This window comes from Eptesicus fuscus, chromosome 6 (assembly GCF_027574615.1).
Source record: "Eptesicus fuscus isolate TK198812 chromosome 6, DD_ASM_mEF_20220401, whole genome shotgun sequence".
NCBI lineage: Eukaryota > Metazoa > Chordata > Mammalia > Chiroptera > Vespertilionidae > Eptesicus > Eptesicus fuscus.
This window is the reverse complement of record NC_072478.1, coordinates 23,113,436-23,132,427: the sequence shown is the minus strand read 5'-3', so window position 1 is coordinate 23,132,427 and position 18,992 is coordinate 23,113,436. Positions and strand designations below refer to the sequence as shown.

The window sequence follows — 18,992 nt, the reverse complement described above, 5'->3', positions numbered from 1 at the left end:
CCTTCCCCTTGAGTGTGGGTCAAACTTTAGTGACACTTAAGAAAAACACCTTTGAATATTATTGTGGATCTAGTATTATAGAAAATAATAAAGAGATCTAGTATACCCTTCACCCACTTTCTCCCAATGGTAACATTGCATAACTTGAGTTCACTATCCCAACCAGGAAACTGATTTATTGAGGATAGCCATTCTGATAGGGGTGAGGTGATATCTCATTGTGGTATTAATTTGCATTTCTCTCATGATTAGTGATGGGGGGGGGCATCTTTTCATATGTCTGTTGGCCATCTGTACGTCTACTTTGGGAAAATGTCTATTCAGGTCATCTGCCCATTTTTTTTAATGCTTTTTATTGACTTCAGAGAGAGGAAGGAAGGGAGAGGGAGAGAGATAGAAACATCGATAGGAGAGAAATACTAATTGGCTGCCCCGTGCAAGCTCCCTACTGGGGATCGAACCAGCAACCCGGGCATGTGCCCTGACCTGGAATAGAACCAGTGACCTTCCGGTGCATGGATGGTGCCCAACCGAAGAGCCACACAGCCTGGGCCTCTGCCCATTTTTTTAGTTTGTTAATCCTCACTGGAGGGTATTTTCCTTTGACCTTTTTACAGAGAGTGGGAGAGAGAGGGATAGACAGAGAGAAACATCAATATGAGAGAAACGCATTGATTGGTTGCCTGCTGCATGCTCCTGACCAACGCTCAAGCCTGGGAAGAGCCTGCAACGAAGGTACCCTTGACCAGAACTGAACCCGGAACCCTTTGGTCTGCAGGCCTACACTCTATCCACTGAGCCAAATCGGCTAGAGCTGCCCATCTTTTCATTGTATTTTTTTGTTTGTTTTTTAAAAGTTGCATGAGTTCTTTACATATTTTGGCTACTAACTCCCTTATTGAATATATGATTTGCAAACATTTTACCTCATTTGGTAGGTTGGCTAATAATTTTGTTGATGGTTTTCTTAATTGCACAAAACCTTTTTAGTTTGATGTACTCCCATTTGTTTTTTTCTTTTTCTTTTGTTGCCTTTGCTTTTGTTCAGATTCAGAAAATCATATCAGGACCTACATCAAGGGACTTATGGACTATGTTTTTCTAAAAGTTTTATGGTTTCAGGTCTTTTATTTTTTATTTCCGAGATCAAGTGAGAGGGAAGAGATAGAAACATCAATGATGAGAATCATTGATCAGCTGCTTCCTGCACACCCCCTACATGGGATGGAGCCCACAAGCCAGGCACATGCTCTTGACATGAATCAAACCTGGGACCCTTCAGTCTGCAGGCTGACGCTCTATCCACTGAGCCAAACCAGCTAGGGCTCAGGTCTTACATTTAAGTCTTTAATCCATTTTTAAAATACTTTCTTTTAAAAAAATGTATTCGTATTGATTTCAGAGAGGAAGGAAGAGGGAGAGATAGAAACATCAGTGATGAGAATCATTGATTGGCTGCCTCTGGCACACCCCCCAACTGGGAATCGAAGCATGACCTCCTGGTTCATAGGTTGATGCTGAACCACTGAGCCACACACACTGGCTGGGCTAACCCATTTTTTTTTTTTTTAAGATGGTGAGAAACTTTTTAAAAATAAATGTGTTTTTATTGATTTAGAGAGAGAGAGGTAGGGAGCGGGATAGAGATAAAAACAGTGAGAGAAACATCATTGATCACTGCCTCCTGCATGTTAATAGGGATTGCATTGAATCTTTAGATGACTTTGGGTTGTATGAACATCTTAACAATATTCTTCCAGTACATGAACATAGGATACCCTTTCATTTACTTGTGTTTTTCAATTTTTCATGAATGTCTTGTGGTTTTCAGTATACATCTCCTTCTCCTCCTTGGTTAAATTTGTTCCTAAGTATTTTATTATATTTTTTTATAGTTTAATGTAATTTAATAGCAAACTTAGGAACAGCACAGAAGATAACATTAAAAACATGTTCTGGGGGTGGGGGGGACAATGGTAAGATATGTACACATATAATACCTTAATAAAAAAATTAAAAAAAAAAACATGTTCTGGCCTGGCTGGTGTGGCTCAATGGTTGAGTGTAGTCTCATGCACCAGTGGTCACCAGTTCTATTCTTGGGCAGGGCACATGCCTGGGTTGCAGGCTTAATCCTCAGTAGGAGGCAGCTGATAGATCGATGATGTTTCTATCCCTCCCTCTCCCTTCCTCTCTAAAAAAATAAATTAATTAAAAAATCAATAAAAACATTTTTAAAAATGAAAAGAACAGTTGGAGGTGGCTAACCGCCTTTTCCCCAGGTCAGATAAGGCTTAGGCAAATTAATTTTCTTTGAGGGATGACATAAGGTACAGAGAACAGAATGTTTCAAGATGTTTTTCTCCTTTGACTGTATAAAGCATTAGGCTTTGGGTCGTTGAGTTAAACTTCATGAGTTATTGGGGGTACCCTATGACTGGGCCCCAGAATATTCTCAAGCTAGTCCATCTGTGTCTCCAGCAGTTCATCTATTCCTGTTACCACAGTTTGCTGGCTCCAGTAGCTTTTGCTCCCAATCAGTGGCCATTCTCTATATTCTCTTGTCCCTCCAGTTTTCAGGGCAGTGGTTTAGCCTCTAACCTCAAATCTCTGATGAATTTTCAGTTCAGCTTTTTTCTTGTACTAATATAACTGATGGCATCAAGCTCTTTTCATGTAAGAGCAGAAGCGGCTCATTTACTTCCATTGCTGTGTTTCTCCCAGCTGCCCTAATATTGCACATTATTTTTAAAAATATATATTTTTATTGGTTTCAGAGAGGAAAGGGGAGAGAGAGAGAGAGAGAGAGAGAGAGAGAGAGAGAGAGAGAGAGAAAGAAAGAGAAACATCAATGAGAATCACTGATCGGCTGCCTCCTGCACGCCCCACACTAGGGATTGAGCCCACAACCTGGGCGTGTGCCCTGACTAGGAATCGAACTGTGACCTCCTGGTTCATATGTCGATGCTCAACCACTGAGCCTCACTGGCTGGGCTCACATTGCTCACATTATTTTTTTACATTCTATCCAAGCCCTTATTTTCATCTTATAAACCAAAGTGTTACCATTTGTTAACCATCTTTCTTCTCTCACAAAAATATGAGCACCAGGACCACAGACATTTGTTTCATGCCTCTATATCCAAGATGCACAGTGCCTTGATGACCTGTGCTAAACTAGGTATGTTTTGAATCTAGATGAGGCATGTTAAGAAATTAGCATCAAGAGTATGATCTCTAAGTAACAAAGGCCTGATTGGAATAGTGGTCATGTCTTTCTCCCTTGCTAGGTTTGTGTTCTTTCACTAGTTACCTAAACATAAAGGACTCATTTGAGTTATAAAGGAGACAAAAACGTTTCATGTGCTTTACTAAGGGGATTTCTATGTTTTCACTGATGTACTTTATAATCAACAGTGTCTGTCCAATACACGGTAGGAAACATATCAGTATTTAGATCATGAGCAGGGAAGGTGTTCCAGTGGACTGGGAGCTGGCCTTGAAGTCTCTTATTGTGCTGAAGAGTAAAATGTCAATCACTTCCATCATCAGACAAAGCTATTCAGTGACCATGATGAATCAAGACAAAAATAAGGGTCTTTTGTAACCATCTCTCTAAAATTGGTAAGAGAACAATTTCAAATCATATCACTCCCATGTCGTCATTTGACTCCTCCGATTCCTCCTTCTCTTCTTTCTTCTCAGCTGCAGCTTACATGGAACCATAAAAGATACAGATTTTAGAAATTGTCACATTACCCAGTGCCAAACACAATTTAGGAGAGTCATCTCCAATTCTAAATTTATTGTCCAACAACAGATCTGTCTTAATGCAAAGCCTATTATTTAAAGTCATAGCCTGAAGGAATGACAAACAGCAAAGGGCAAAATATGTAAATACAGTTGACCTTTGAATAACATGGGTTTAACTGTGCAGATCCACTTATTCATGGATTTTTTTCAATTGACCTATACAGTCTGAACATCAGCTCTGAGGCTGTAGAGGGCTGACTGTAGTTATACTCAGATTTTCAACTGTGTGGGCGGTCAGCACCTGTAACACCTGCATTGTTCAAAGATCAACTGTCATTCACATGAGACTGTACTCTATGATAAACTTTGCAGTATTTATAAATTTATGCCACCTTTTATTAGCAAGGAAAATGGAATAAGGGTCTTCTGGCCAAAACAAAGAGAGTAGTTTTCTCATAAGAAAGATGGGGCAAGGAATATCCAGTACTTGGCACAGGAGGCCAGTAGGTAAATCCCAACAAATACCAAAATATCATTTATTAATTGCTCATTTACAAAACAATGGAAACATAAAAATTAAGCTTACCTGTATATTAGAAATACACTTCAATTTACCCATAGATCAAATAGTCTTCAAAATGGTAAGAGAAAAATGTTAACTGATTTAAGGAGGAAATATCTATTAATCTTATGTAGTATTGCTTGAAGAGTATTGCCTCAATGTTCATTTTTGGAAGCAGTAAATATCCACACTTCAGAGGTCCACTTTAAAAATGAGGCACTGATACAGACAATACATTTATAACTTTTATAATAATTCTTTCATATTATAGTGTTCCAGAACATTATATATGGATTAATTTATATCAGGCTTTCTCACATTACTAATATTTACAGGGTTTCATTCCAGTGGGAGTTTTCACATGTAAGGATGAAGGCCAACTGATGTCTTTGTCCACACTGCTTACATTCAATAAGTTTCTATTTGGTATGAGATCTTTCATGCCTTCTAAAGGAACTGGGACGACTAAAGGCTTTCCCGCATTTTTTACATTGGTATGGTTTCTCACCAGTGTGCATTCTCACATGTCCTCGAAAGGTAGTACGATAAATGAAAGCTTTTCCACATTCTTTACATTCATAGGGTTTCTCTCCAGTGTGAGTATTTTCATGTGTTCGAAATGATGTGTAACAACTGAAGGCTCTGCCACATTCTTTACATTCATAGGGCTTCTCTCCAGTGTGAGTTCTTTCATGTACCCTAAATGAACTAGGAAAATTGAAGGCTTTCCCACATACCTTACATTTGTAAGGCCCATCTCCAGTATGCATTATCATGTGTGTTCGAACACTTGAGGAAGAAATGAAGGATTTCCCACATTCTTTACATTTGTAGGGTTTCTCTCCGGTATGCTTTCTCATGTGTCCTTGAAAGGTTGTGCGATAAATGAAGGTTTTCCCACATTCTGTACATGCATAGGGTTTCTCTCCAGTGTGTGTTCTTTCATGTATTCGGAAGGAACTGGGCCAACTGAAGGTTTTACCACACTGTTTACATTCATATGGTTTTTCTCCTGTGTGAGTCCTTTCATGTGATCGAAAAGAACTAGGACAAACAAATGCCTTCCCACATTCTTTACATTTATAACGTTCTCCTCCTGTGTGTGTTATCATGTGTGCTCGAATGCTTGAGAGAGAAATGAAAGCTTTACCACATTCTTTACATTCATAAGGCTTCTTTCCAGTGTGAATTCTTTCGTGTATTCGTAAACCTAGAGGAGAACTGAAGGTTTTGTCACACTGCTTACATTCATATTGTTTCTCTGCAGTGTGTGTCCTTTCATGTCTTCGAAAAGAACTGGGACAACTGAGGGCTTTACCACATTGCTCACATTCATAGGGTTTTTCTCCAGTGTGATTTCGTTCATGTATTCGCAAACCTAGGAGAGATCTCAGGGATTTACCACACTGTGTACATTCATAGGGTTTCTCTCCAGTGTGCATTTTTTCATGTGCTCGAAATGAAGTGGAAGAACTAAAGGCTTTCCCGCATGCCTTACATTTATAAGGAGCATCTCCAGTGTGTGTTATCATGTGTGTTTGAAAGGTTGGGAGCCACATGAAGGCTTTCCCGCATTCCTTACATTCATAGGGTTTCTCTCCAGTGTGAGTCCTTTCATGTCTGTGAACAGATTTGTGGTAACTGAAGGCTTTCCCACATTCCTTACATTTATATGGCTTATCTTCATATTTGTGATACTCATAAGGTTTATGTCCAGCGTGAGATCTGATGTGTATATTCAGGGATGAATGACGCACGAAGTCTTTTCCACACACCCTACATTTAAGTGATTGTCCTCCAGAAGTAGTTCCCTTGTTCAGATCAGGATTTGGAATTTGGCTGATGGTTTCTCCACACTGACTACCTCCTTTGCTTTCATGGAGTTTTTCTACCATATAACTTCTGTAAAAAATGAGAAGCATTATTAGTGATTTCTTTGTTAATTTCCTATTTTTTAGGAGGGTATTGGATTACATTTTTATAATTTATAACTATAGTGAAGGTTTTTTGTCCTTTTCTGAATTGTTTCAATATACTGAATGCTCTGTAAAAGGACTAGACCTTGGTTATTATGAAAACAGTGATATTAATATATGAGGTTAAGGGTAAATAAATTGAAGTAGAAATTGTTTTATTTGCTTGTTTTTAAAAACCCATGACAGCCCTAGCTGGTTTGGCTCAGTGGATAGGGTGTCGGCCTGTGGACTGAAGGGTCCCAGGTTTGATTCCAGTCAAGGGCACATGCCTGGGTTGTGGGCTCGATCCCCAGTAGGGGGCATGCAGGTGGCAGCCAATCAGTGACTCTCTCATCATTGATGTTTCTATCTCTCTCTCTCCTTCTCCCTTCTTCTCTGAAATCAATAAAAATATATAATAAAAAATTTTTAAAAAACATAAAAATATTAAAATAAATATAACATGACATACTAGAATTCTTATGTGGAATAATGCTGTTTATTGAGTGACTCACCGTAGTTTTCTCCCCTGGGTTTTGTACTGATATTCAATGTTATGATCTTCCCATTTTTTCTCTAAATGCGTACCTAGAAAAAACAATTCCAAATTATTAGAAGTTAGAGAAAAATTATTAGATTCTAAGTCCATGATGAGTTGTGACCATGCTTAGTTTATTTACTAATATATTCATTTTTACACATCTTGAAATAACACTGATGTGCAAGAAATACCTTGGTTTCTCCCCTTGAAGTTTCAACAATTTGAACAGCTATCATTCAACAAAGGACTCCCTGCTCAACGCAGAAACACATCTGAGAGATCAAACAATGAAACATATGAAGGTGGGAAGTGGGAGCAGACTGGAAAGGTGGGAAGAAAGAAGAGCTGAGATGGTGCCAGAGACAGAGCCTGGAGCTCACAGCCCGAAGCTCACTGCAGGTCTCAGCCCAGAGAGGGGAGGAATCAAGTGGCCACAGACATTCCCTTCAGCAGAGAGGGGCAGAGAGATACAAGGAGCATTCCTGCAGGAGTGGTCAGTACGTGCTGTGGCTGAAGCTAGTGGCCTGTGCAAGGACATAGCACAGAGGTATGGCCAAGATTGTCTGGTAATTGGCAATTTCTCAAAAGAGAGAAATTACCAGCCAAGAATAATATATCCAGCAAAGTTATCCTTTAGATATGAAGGAGAAATAAAGACTTTTCCAGACATACAGAAGTTGAGGGAATAAACCACGAGAAGACCCGTGTTATAGGAAATACTCAAGGGGTTATAATACCTGAAACAAAGAACAAAAGGTCACAAAACTAGGAGTAAGATTACCAACAGGCCCACAGAAGCAGGATATCACAACCTTTTTTTAGAATAGGGTATTATACACTTAAATGTCACATAAAGATTAAAGGAGGTAATAACATTAAAATAGAGAAAGAAGGCAATGTCTACTGCAATTCAGAAATAAACTCACAGAGTAAATAGGGATAATTTGTGACAAAGGGGTATGGTTAAGGTCTGAATTTGCAAAGGGGGATGGAGATTAGATGCATTCAGAAGAGAAAGGGCTACTATATATATATGAAACTTTATTTTACATAAACCTAATTGTGACCACACCAAAAAGCAAAAAACAAAACTGAGACACATACCTTAAAAAAAGGGGAAACAGAGAAAAAAATATGAAATACCACCAAACAAAAACAACGGAGAGAAACACAAAGGAGGATGAAGAGCCAAGATGGTGGCGGAGTTGAACGGCTGATCTGTTGCCTCGCATGGCAGTTTCGGAAATACAACTAAAAGATGGACTGGTGAGCGCGGCAACTCCTGCTCGCGTCTCCCCAGGCCGGGCGGCTGCTCCTCTCAGTCAGAAACACAAAGTAAAATAACCAATGGAAAAAGAGGACACATGTAATACTTTCAACAATAAAGACTAAAAAAGGTAAAAGGAACCCATGGAGGCACAGAGCCACCAAAAAACGAAGGGTAAATGGCTACAGGAAAACCACAGACATTAAATAATTGCCCTACTTGTCAATGGACTGAACTCACCAATAAAGAGGCACAGAGTAGCAGATCAAAAAACAAATCCCAACCTCATGCTACCTTTAGGAGACACATCTAAACTGCAAAGACAAATATAGACTCATAGTAAAAGGGTGTAAAATGATTCTCCAAGCAAAGGGCATCCACAGAAAAGCAGATGTAGCCATACTTATATCTGACAAAATAGATTTCAAGATAAGGAAGGTAATGAGTGACAAAGATGGACATTTTATAATGATACTAGTGGCCCTGTGCACAGATTCGTGCACATTGAAAGGAAATTAATTAGAAGAACTGCAGCTCGGCAGTAAACCAGATTCGGTAACCCACAGCTGAAAGTGGAATGGTGCGGCCCCACGAGGAATCAGGCTCCCTTCTCTCTGGTTCTGGGGTGCGTCACCCAGAGAATCACCACTGCCAAGTCACCGCAGCTTGGCAGCTCCTGTGTTGAGCGTCTGCCCTCTGGTGGTCAGTGCGTGTCATATGTACTGGCCAGTCGGCCGGTCAAACGGTCACTTAGCCTTTTATATATATAGAAAGGGGAGCCCTAATCGGTTTGGCTCAGTGGATGGAGCATCGGCCTGCGGACTCAAGGGTCCCAGGTTCGATTCTGGTCAAGGGCATGTACCTTGGTTGCAGGCATATCCCCAGTAGGGGGTGTGCAGGAGGCAGCTGATCAATGTTTCTCTCTCATCGATGTTTCTAACTCTCTATCCCTCTCCCTTCCTCTCTGTAAAGAATCAATAAAATATATATATAAAAAAAAAAAAAGGGGAAACTACCTCAAGAAGATATAACACTCCTTGCTTTGGCTGGTTTTGCTAAGTGGTTAGAGCACCAGCCTGTGGGTCCAAGGGTTGTGGGTTTAATTCCTGGTCAAGGGCACCTACCTTGGATGCAGGTTCCCCAGCCCCAGTAGGGGTGCATGCAGGAGGCAACCACCTGATGTCTCTCTCTCACATCAATGTTTTTCCCCCATCTCCTCCCTCCCTTCCACTCTCTAGAAATCAATGAAAAAAATATCCTTGGGTGAGGATTAAAAAAAATAAAAATAAGTAAATAAATTAAATTTTAAGAGAAGATATAATATTTTTCAATATATATGCACCCAATTAGGAAGCACCAAAATATAAAGTAACTACTAAGAGAACTAAAGGGAGAGACTGTAAAAAACACAATTATAGCCTGACCAGTGTGGCTCAATCCCCAGTAGGGGGCATGCAGGAGGCAGTCAATCAATGATTCTCTCTCATCATTGATGTTTCTCCTTGAAATCAATAAAAAATATAGGTAGATCATCTAAACAGAAAATCAATAAAGAAATATCAGCCTTGCCGAAACCGGTTTGGCTCAGTGGATAGAGCGTCGGCCTGCGGACTCAGGGGTCCCGGGTTCGATTCCGGTCAAGGGCATGTACCTTGGTTGCGGGCACATCCCCAGTAGGGGGTGTGCAGGAGGCAGCTGATCGATGTTTCTCTCTCATCGATGTTTCTAACTCTCTGTCCCTCTCTCTTCCTCTCTGTAAAAAATCAATAAAATATATTAAAAAAAAAAAAAAGAAATATCAGCCTTAAATGACACATTAGATGAAATGGACATAATTGACATTTCCAGTGCCTTTCATCCCAGGACATCAGAGTATACATTCTTCTCCAGTGCACATGGAAGAATCTCAAGGATAGACCATATGTTGGGTCACAAAACTAGCCTCAACAAATTTAAGATTAAACTCGTCCTAGCCATTGTGGCTCAGTTGGTTAGGCATTGTCCCATGCACGGAAAAGTTGTTGGCTCAGTTGCTGGTTCAATTCCCGGTTGGGAGAAATGCCCAGGTTTTGGCTTGATCCCCAGTGCGGGGTGGGCAGGAGGCAGCCAATTGATATTTTATTTCCACATCAATGTTTATCTCCTCCCTTTCTCTCTCTCTAAAAATCAATACAAAATCTTAAAAAAAAAGAGACTGAACTCATACCAATATATTCCTCAACCACAATGCTTTGAAATTAGTAATCAACTGCAAAAAGAAAGCAAAAAAAACAAAAAAAAAACCTACCCCACAAATATGTGGAGATTAAACAACATGCTGCTAAAAAATTGACAGGGTCAAAGAATAAAAGGTGAGATAAAAAGATAGAGACAAATGAGAATGACAATATGACATGTCACAACTTCTGGGATGCAGCAAAGGCAATAAAAAAAAAAAATACTTGATCTCTAATTGACAAATTAAGTAACAAAGTCGTCATTCTTACCTATGGAGGCCAAGTTCCTAAAGGTTTCCCTCATCACATCTCTGTAGAGTTTCTTCTGTGAAGGATCCAGTAAGGCCCACTCCTCCAGCGTGAAGTTCACAGCCACGTCCTCAAAGGTCACTAAGTCCTAAAACATTGCAAATATCTAATTAGTAGGGTGCGTCAATCTGACAGCACTGGGCATTTACACCCAATTTATAGAAGGGTTACATAGGATTCTGTCGTTTCTCAACATTTATTTTATGTCTTGGTCATCAGAAACAAACACTCTGTCCATACTTATTTCCTCATAAATTTAACAGCATTATCAGTACTCGCATCCTCACACAAAATTACAACTGAACTATAGAACATCATCATTTAGAACACCTGATATCTAGCTGAACGGAAGTCCTACAACTAAGGATATACAGAAGAAGCCACATCAAGATTGGTAGGAGGAGTGGAGACGTGGAATGGGCTAGTCCCACACGCACATTGTGGTTAAAAATAAGGAGGATTATCTCGGCTGCAGAGTTCCCCCCTGGTGAGCGAAAGGTTCTAGTGCCACATGAGACTCCCCAGCCCAGGATTCGAGTGCCGGGAAGAGGAATCCCTAAAATTTCTGGCCATGAAAACCAGCTGGTACTGTGGCTGAGATGGAGTGTGGGTGCAGTCCCAGGTATTCCTCTTAAAGGCCTGGTGCATGAACTTACACAGACTTACTCTCTCTGAGCTCCAGCCCTGGGGCGGCAGCTCGAAAGATGACAGGGACATACTGGCATGAAATGAATTGTCTGGCATCAGGGTGAGGGCTGGGGAAGGGCAGTTTTCTCCCAGACAGAAGTACTGGCAGAGGTTATTGTTCCTTTGATGAGACTTCCCTACCACAGTGCTGACAGGCAGGAGCCATATCTGAGTCTCCATCAACCTGGCCTATACTTTTTGCCCAACCCTGGTGATTCCCTGAGACCCCACCCCATCCAATTTGCCCCACCCAAGCTGTTTGCAGTGGCTTTTCCATATGAATGGCCTATCCTGGCTCAGGCTTCCAAATATCTCTCAAACAAGCTGGCCTCAGTATGCCCCATACCTCTTTTTTTTTTTTTAATATATTTTATTGATTCTTTACAGAGAGGAAGAGAGAGGGATAGAGAGTTAGAAACATCCTACTGGGGATGTGCCCGCAACCAAGGTACATGCCCTTGACCGGAATCGAACCTGGGACCTTTCAGTCCGCAGGCCGACGCTCTATCCACTGAGCCAAACCGGTTTCGGCTGCCCCATACCTCTTGATAAGTAGCCCCAGGCTCGGCTCTAGCAGCAGCTCGCCTTGGTTCACAGCTTGGCCTCTCCTGAATACCTCCAAGAACAACATAAGTAGCAGCCATCTGCAGATTGCTCTGTAGCTCCTGCCGGATGGCCCCAGGCAGAGCACAGGCAGTAGCTGACTTTGCACCTCTCAGGAGGCTCCAGCTAATGGGGCTGCATCCATGAGACCAACAAAGCTATAGCAAACTGAGAAACAGTTCTTAAAGAGCTCATGTGTGTAAACTCACCCAGCAGCCAACTGAAAAGTGCCCAGACTTTCTGTAAAGAGGCTTACTTGCTTATTTTAAACTAGTGTCCCGGTGCACAGATTTGTGTACATTAGAAGAAATATTTTAATATTGCTATTCGCATTTTACTAATGAAAAGAAAATAGGATTCCACATCTACCTACCTATTCCATGACTTTTGTGAGGATCAAATGAGATGATGTAAGGGAAAACGATTCACAAACATTTGGTTAAACTGTGAAATGTTTGCACCTGGCTATAAAGCAAACTCCAAAGATGCTAGTTGCTAGGGAGAGGAAGCCAGGCGTTGCTATGTGATGTCATTACCCGGTGCCCACAGCCACTGTTTACTGGCTGGGCCGGGCTGTGGGCCACATTTTGCGCTATGGGTCTTGGCAGTGTTGGCTGAGATTTTGTGGGGTGTCGCTCCAGGGTGGTGGCAGGGCCTGTGTCCTACTTGGGGGAAGCCGAGTGTTGGTTTGTTGGTGCCAGGTCTGCGGTGCTGTTTATTTTTAAATGGCCAGTGCACATCATGGCAGTTTATGCATTGAGCATCTGCCCCCTGGTGGTAAGTGTGCGTCATAGCTACCAGTTGGACGGACACTTAGCCTTTTATATATATAGATCCTTGGCCTGAGGGGCAGGTGTCTACTTTAATACAAATCTAGGGACCTACTGAAATAGTCCCCAAAGACAGAGGTCTGTGGGTGCAATTTCTGCGCTCTTCCTCTGCCTCTCTCCAGCAATCCAATATCCTGCAGGAGCTTGTGCCCTTGGACATGTGCCCTAATTGTTGCAGCTGTCACCTGGGAAACAACTCTAGATCACCTGGCTCTGGTGGACAGACCACCTGGCTCCGGGGTTATGCTTGAGGATCCCAGAAGAATGTAACAAATTGAGAAAGAGTTCTTAACTGGATACCACACTGAGGGTACAGCAGAGAGGCAACAGACTGACATACTCAGTCTTTCTGTGAAAGAGGCCTATTAGCTTATTTTCACAGTTGCAGCCTGAAAGGCAGGCATCTAATTTAACATAAATGTAGGGACCTACTGAAATACTCTACAAAGAATGAGCCTAGCAGGTGCGATACTTACATTTTACCTCTGCCTTGCTCTAGCTCACCAGTATCTCCTGCAGAGCTTTTACACTTGGTCTGGTGCCCCGATTTTTGTGGCTGCTGCCCAGGAGACACACCTAAATTGTCTAGCTCTGGTTAACTCGTGGGGCTTTCGTTCCTGGTTCCCACGAACAACAAAGGAGAAATTAGCCTTGGCACAGCCCTGAGACAGCAGACTAAAACACTCAGTCTTTCTGGGAAAGAAACTTATTTGCATGTCCAGGAGCTTTGGCCTGAAGGGCAGGCTTCTGGTTTGGCACACATCTAGAGGCCTACTGAGATACTCTCTCGGGACCAAGGCTGGAGGTAACCATCTTTGCGCCCTCCATCAGCCTTACTCTAGGCTCTCAGTATCTGTGAAAGAAGATTATTAGCTTACCTTCACAGCTATGGCCTGAGGGGTAGCTTCTAATTAAACACACATTTAGGGTCCAAATACCTGCTCTCCAGAGACTGGGGAGGGTGGAGGTGCCATCTTCACACTCTTCCCCCATCCTGCCCCAGCCCCTGCTCATTGGTGAATCCAAGAAAGGAGCCTGTATACATGTCTGGTGCCCCGGCGCTTATGTCTGCTGCCCAAAGAACACATCCTTGACAGCCTGGCTCTGGTGGCCAGCAGGGCTTGTGTCACGGGTTCAACAGGATGGTGGCTAAGAAATAGTTCTTAACTGGCTATCACCCCAGAGCTCAGCACAGAAGGAGCAGACAGAAATGCCCATCTACCAGTCTTCCCCTGAAAGAAGTGTAATGCATAATTTAAAAGCTGCTGCCTGTCCCAGCCACTGTGGTTCAGTTGGTTGAGCGTTTCCCATGCACCAAGAGGTCACTGGTTTAATTCCTGTTTAGGGCACATGCCCGGGTTGCGGGATCAATCCCTAGTGGGGGGCATGCAGGAAGCAGCCAATCGATGTTTCTATCTCTCTTTCTCTCTCTTTTCCTCTCTAAAGAAATCAATAAAAACATAGAAACAACAACAACAACAAAACACACCCTGCCTCCTGAGGGTCTGGCTTCCAATATATCTGAGTCTTAGTGCTGACTGAGATTCTCTCCTTTGGGATACTGACAGGTCTTGCCACATCTTCATCCAGTAGGAGGCACTAAAAATGAAATGGGCTTATTGGACAATGGTAAAGGTTTAAGAGACAACCAAGAGCTAAGGCAGGATTGAATGATAAGATACACCTTTTATACAAAGTCACTCCTTCAAAACTGGAAGAGGTGGCTGTTTTATCTAATGCATAGAACTCAACACAAAGAGTCAAGAAAAACAAACAAAAAAATCAATATATAAGGTAACAAAATATAAGATAAACCTCAGAAAAACACTTTAATGAAAAAGAAATGATGTACCTGATAAAAAATTCAAAATAAAAGTCATAAAGATGTTCATTTAGCTCAGAAGAATGGATGAACAAAGTGAGAATGTCAACAAAGAAAAAGATAAAAGTACAAATTATAAATCACAGCTGAAGAATGAAATAACTAAATGGAAAAACACAACAGAGGGGATCAACAGCAGACTAGATGAAGCAGAATGAAGGATCAGTGAACTCAAAGAAAATTGATCATAGATCTAAATGTAAAAAGCAAAAGTAAAAATCTCCTAGAAAATCACATAGAAGAAAATTCAAGTTGATCTTATGTTAACTGATAAATTTTAGGATAAAACACCAAAAGTATATAGTAACTATCACTTCATTAAACGAAATACCACTGTTCTACAAAAGACAGTGGTAGGAGAACGAAAAGGGCACAGATCGGGAAAAAACAATCTTTGTAAAAGACTAATCTAATAAAGGACTGGTATCTAAAATGTCCAAAGAACTCTTAAAACTCAACAATAAGAAGACAGATAGGAACTCATACTACTTAACAAAAGGAAGACAAACAATCCAATCAAAAAATGGGCAAAGGACCTAAATAGACACTTTTCAAAAGAGGACATAAAGAAGGCCAAGAGATATATGAAAACATGCTCAAAGTCACTAATCATCTGAGAGATGCAAATCAAAACAACAATGAGGTACCATCTCACACCTATCAGAATGGCTGTCATCAATAAATCAACAAATGACAAGTGCTGGTGAAGATGAGGAGAAAAAGGAACCCTGGTGCAACTGATGGTGGGAATGCAGATTGGTGCAACTACAACAGTATGGAGTTTCCTCAAAAAATTAAAAAAAAAATGGAACTCCCATTTGACCCAATAATCCCACATCTAGGAATATATCCCAAGAAATCAGAAACACCAATAAGAAAGGACATATTCACCCCTATGTTCATAGCAGCACAATTTACAATAGCTAAGAGTTGAAACAGCCTAAGTGCCCATCAGCAGATGAGTGGATTAGAAAACTATGGTACATCTACTCAATGGAATACTACGCTGCTGTAAAAAAGAAGGAATTCTTACCATTTGCAACAGCATGGATGGACTTGAAGAGCATTATGCTAAGCTAAATAAGCCAGTTGGAGAAAGATAAGTATCATATGATCTCACTCATTTGTGGAGTATAATGAACAACATAAACTGATGAGCAAAAATAAAGCCAGAGCGGGAAAAATATTCTAGAATATAATAGAAGTTATCCTGTTATTTGAAGATTTTCCTACAACTTTTTAATTTTGTGATATCACACTATGCTAGTACAGTTTTGGTAATATTATTATACTTAAAATCCTTTTATTCTTGAAATATTAATGTTTATTGCATGTATTATATGTAAGATCACTTTTCTTGAATAATTGTAGTTTATTGCATGTAACATCATATTTAAAATTACTTTTCTTGAGATATTAATATTTATTGCATGTAACATTATTATATTTAAGATAGTTTTTCTTAAAATATTAATGTTTATTGCATATAACATTATTATATTTAAGATTATTTTTCTTGAAATATTAAGGTTTATTGCATGTAAAAAAATGGCTTTTCGCTTAAGTGAGACTTGCATTGATATACCCATTCTTTTTTCTATAAAAGCGAAGTATTTTGACTTATATAAAGCGTTCAACTGCCTTCTGCTACTTCAGTACCTTCCATTCTATTTTTATTTCTTTGCACTGAGATATCTTCTCAGTGTATTTTTAATCCTGTATCTTGAATGCAGTTCCTCATTAAGGTTAAACTTTTTTTTTTAATTGACTTTTTACAGAGAGGAAGAGAGAGGGATAGAGAGTTAGAAACATCGATGAGAGAGAAACATCGATCAGCTGCCTCCTGCACATCCCCAACTGGGGCTTCCCATAGAATGTCTGTTCCCACGGGAAAGGGGATTTCATATGGTTGTTCCCTACTTTCCTCTCCTGTAAAATATACACAAAAATAAATCCCCGAAGAGAGCCACCCACGTCTCAGGGGATGAATGATAACATACTGCGTCTGTATGAAATGCACCGCGGGAGACAACTGGTTAATAAAAGGCCGTGAGCTGGGGATAAGATGACCTCTGGAATGGGGGGCTGGGCGGGCGGGGGGGGGTAGGTAATCCGGAAATGTAGGGGTTTACTGCCAGCCCTCGGAGGAGTCAGGCTGAGGGGACAGGGTGGTGGATTTGAGACTTGGAAAAGTGAGGGGAAAACAAGTCCCCCGGGGAGAAAGAGGAGGGGACACACACCGCAGCTCCTCCACGCAGAACCCTGGGGACTGAGTCACGATCGTCCCCTGATGCCCCTTCCCGCGGTCCCCGCGCAATGCGGCGGGGAGGCGACCGCGCGCAGTGATGGGAAGGCTCGGCGGGTGCGGGCTGCCGCCGAGGCCCCGCGCCGCGTGCCGGAGCGGACCGATGTCCCAGCGACTCGGGTCCGGGTCCGCAGACTCCGAAGGGACCTCGGGGAGGCGCTGTCCCACCTCCGCTGGTGCCAACCCGCTCCTCATCCTGGTCTCCTGACACCCGCCCCGCCCACTCACCATTTCCCGGGTTTCCGGAGCTCCCTGCCTTCCACCTTCCGACTCCCTCCCGCGGCAAGCGGCGAGCGCTGGCCGCAACCACAGAGGACGTGTCCAGCCCCCTCAGGCCTTCGGAGGAGCCGGGGAGCGCCCACAGCGTGGCGGGGGCTGGAAGCTACCGGCGAGCCGTCCACGCCAAACGCGCAGTCCACCCGCTTCACAAAGCGCCACGCCCACAAAGGTTACCAAGGTCTCTTCTGATTGGACGGTTGCAAGGCCCCGCCCTATCACGACTGAGTGACAGCAGGCCGAGGTCTATGAGCCAATGGCAGTGGGCCACAATCTGCCCTTTCCAGCATAAGGCCGTTCACGGAACTAGGACTCGTCTTCACATTCTCTTAAAAAATGACCTCACCGTAAATAAAGATCAGGCTGCGTCCGTTTTGGTATTTGGCCATTTCCGGAGGGAAAGGTCGGCCCTTCGGTCCCTCACACGCACTCATCTGGTGCTTTAAAGGATCCTGTGGTGTCAGGGACACTTGGCTCTGGAGGGAAATTTGAAGCCCAGAGTCCTAGACCAGGACCCCAGATGCCAGCATGTGTGAAACATATGAGGCAAAGTAACCACCGGAGTTCAAGGAACCCCATTAATACCCATTTGGTGAAAGGTCAAAGGAGGCAAGACTGAAAGAACACTGCTTAGTGAAAAATAATAGAAGGCAAAGAATCAAGGATCAGGACAGTGGTCACCTGTGGGGCATAACAGAGCTAAATCAGGACAGAAACATCAGGGACCCTCCCCACTGCCACAGGCCATTTGTAAATCTTGATCCCAAGGGTGTTAATATTGTTATTACTAATTTGTACCGTAATGCATTTTGTCTGGTCTTATCTGAATATATTTGATAAAATTTTTAAGAAGAAATTCAGGCCCTAGCCGGCTTGGCTCAGTGGTTGGAGTGTCACCTGGCAGACTGAAGGGTTCTATGTGGATTCTAGTCAAGGGCACATGCCTAGGTTGCAAGCTCAACCTCCGCGGGGGTGGGGCGGGGTAAGTGGGGGGGGGGCAACCAAACAATGTGTCTCTCTCACATCAATGTTTTCGCTGTCTCTCCCCCTCCCTTCCACTTAGTCTAAAAAATCAGTGGAAAAAAATCCTCTGGTGAGGATCAACAACAAAAAAGGAATTCAGTGTTTCAAATAATATAATTTGCATAAGTTTGTTTTCCCTGTAAAGTGGCAATCTGAGTTTTCATTCTTGGTTTTGGCGGCTGAAATTGGTAACAAACCATGTGGCTATGTAGAAAAATGGGTTACATAAATTTATCATCATATGTACCTTTTAAGAACAGATTATATGTATTGATATGTAAAGATTTGGAGTACTTATCAATAGACTATATATCATGTTACCTCTTCTAAAACTGTTATGCTCACTTGTAGAATCAGGTGAGCCCTCACTCTAGGTTTGGCTGACAACATACTGCTGCCAGAAATATATAAAAGGGTTTATGACATAACAGAAGTGTCTGGGGACAGCAAGTCAAAGATAAAATCTAAAAGAAGGGGGGGAACCTTAGAAAAACAAAGATAAAAATGAAATGGAACTTCGTCTCAGAAACAATGAAAGCAGGAAGAGAGTTTTGTGAAATAAAGTGTTAGAAGAGAAACCACCCAATTAGAATTTAGTGTAAAGCCAAATTATCTTTCAAAAGTGAGGGAGAAATAAAGACTGAGTTTAAATTTGAGGGAATTTGTCACCAATATCCCTGTTTTGTATGAAATTCATCAGGAGGAAGGTGAATGATAAAGAAAAGTAGTGTTAGAGAAGGAATAAAGGTAAAATAAGATAATTTGTTTTGTTATTCTTTTTTT

At 41.8% G+C, this 18,992-nt stretch overlaps 1 protein-coding gene across 1 annotated transcript; it reads right to left on the bottom strand.

The window, feature by feature from the left end:
* Positions 1 to 3,370: 3,370 nt before the first annotated feature.
* LOC103301160 (zinc finger protein 709-like) lies at positions 3,371 to 17,518 on the bottom strand. The gene is made up of 5 exons (XM_028134726.2): positions 17,139 to 17,518; positions 10,565 to 10,691; positions 6,786 to 6,858; positions 4,340 to 6,217; positions 3,371 to 3,711 (listed from the first exon to the last, which is right to left on the bottom strand). Exons 1-4 carry the CDS (start codon positions 17,139 to 17,141, stop codon positions 4,735 to 4,737), a joined length of 1,686 nt encoding a protein of 561 aa, XP_027990527.2. The 5' UTR covers positions 17,142 to 17,518; the 3' UTR covers positions 3,371 to 3,711; positions 4,340 to 4,734.
* Between the last annotated feature and the right edge of the window lie 1,474 nt (positions 17,519 to 18,992).

Excerpts from the sequence above, each read along its gene's own strand:
- LOC103301160 (XM_028134726.2), bottom strand. Across the intron at positions 6,859-10,564 it reads TAGGAACTTGGCCTCCATAG|GTACGCATTTAGAGAAAAAA; the intron begins GTAAGAATGACG and ends TGTTTTTTCTAG. Across the intron at positions 6,218-6,785 it reads ACCCAGGGGAGAAAACTACG|AAGTTATATGGTAGAAAAAC; the intron begins GTGAGTCACTCA and ends CATTTTTTACAG.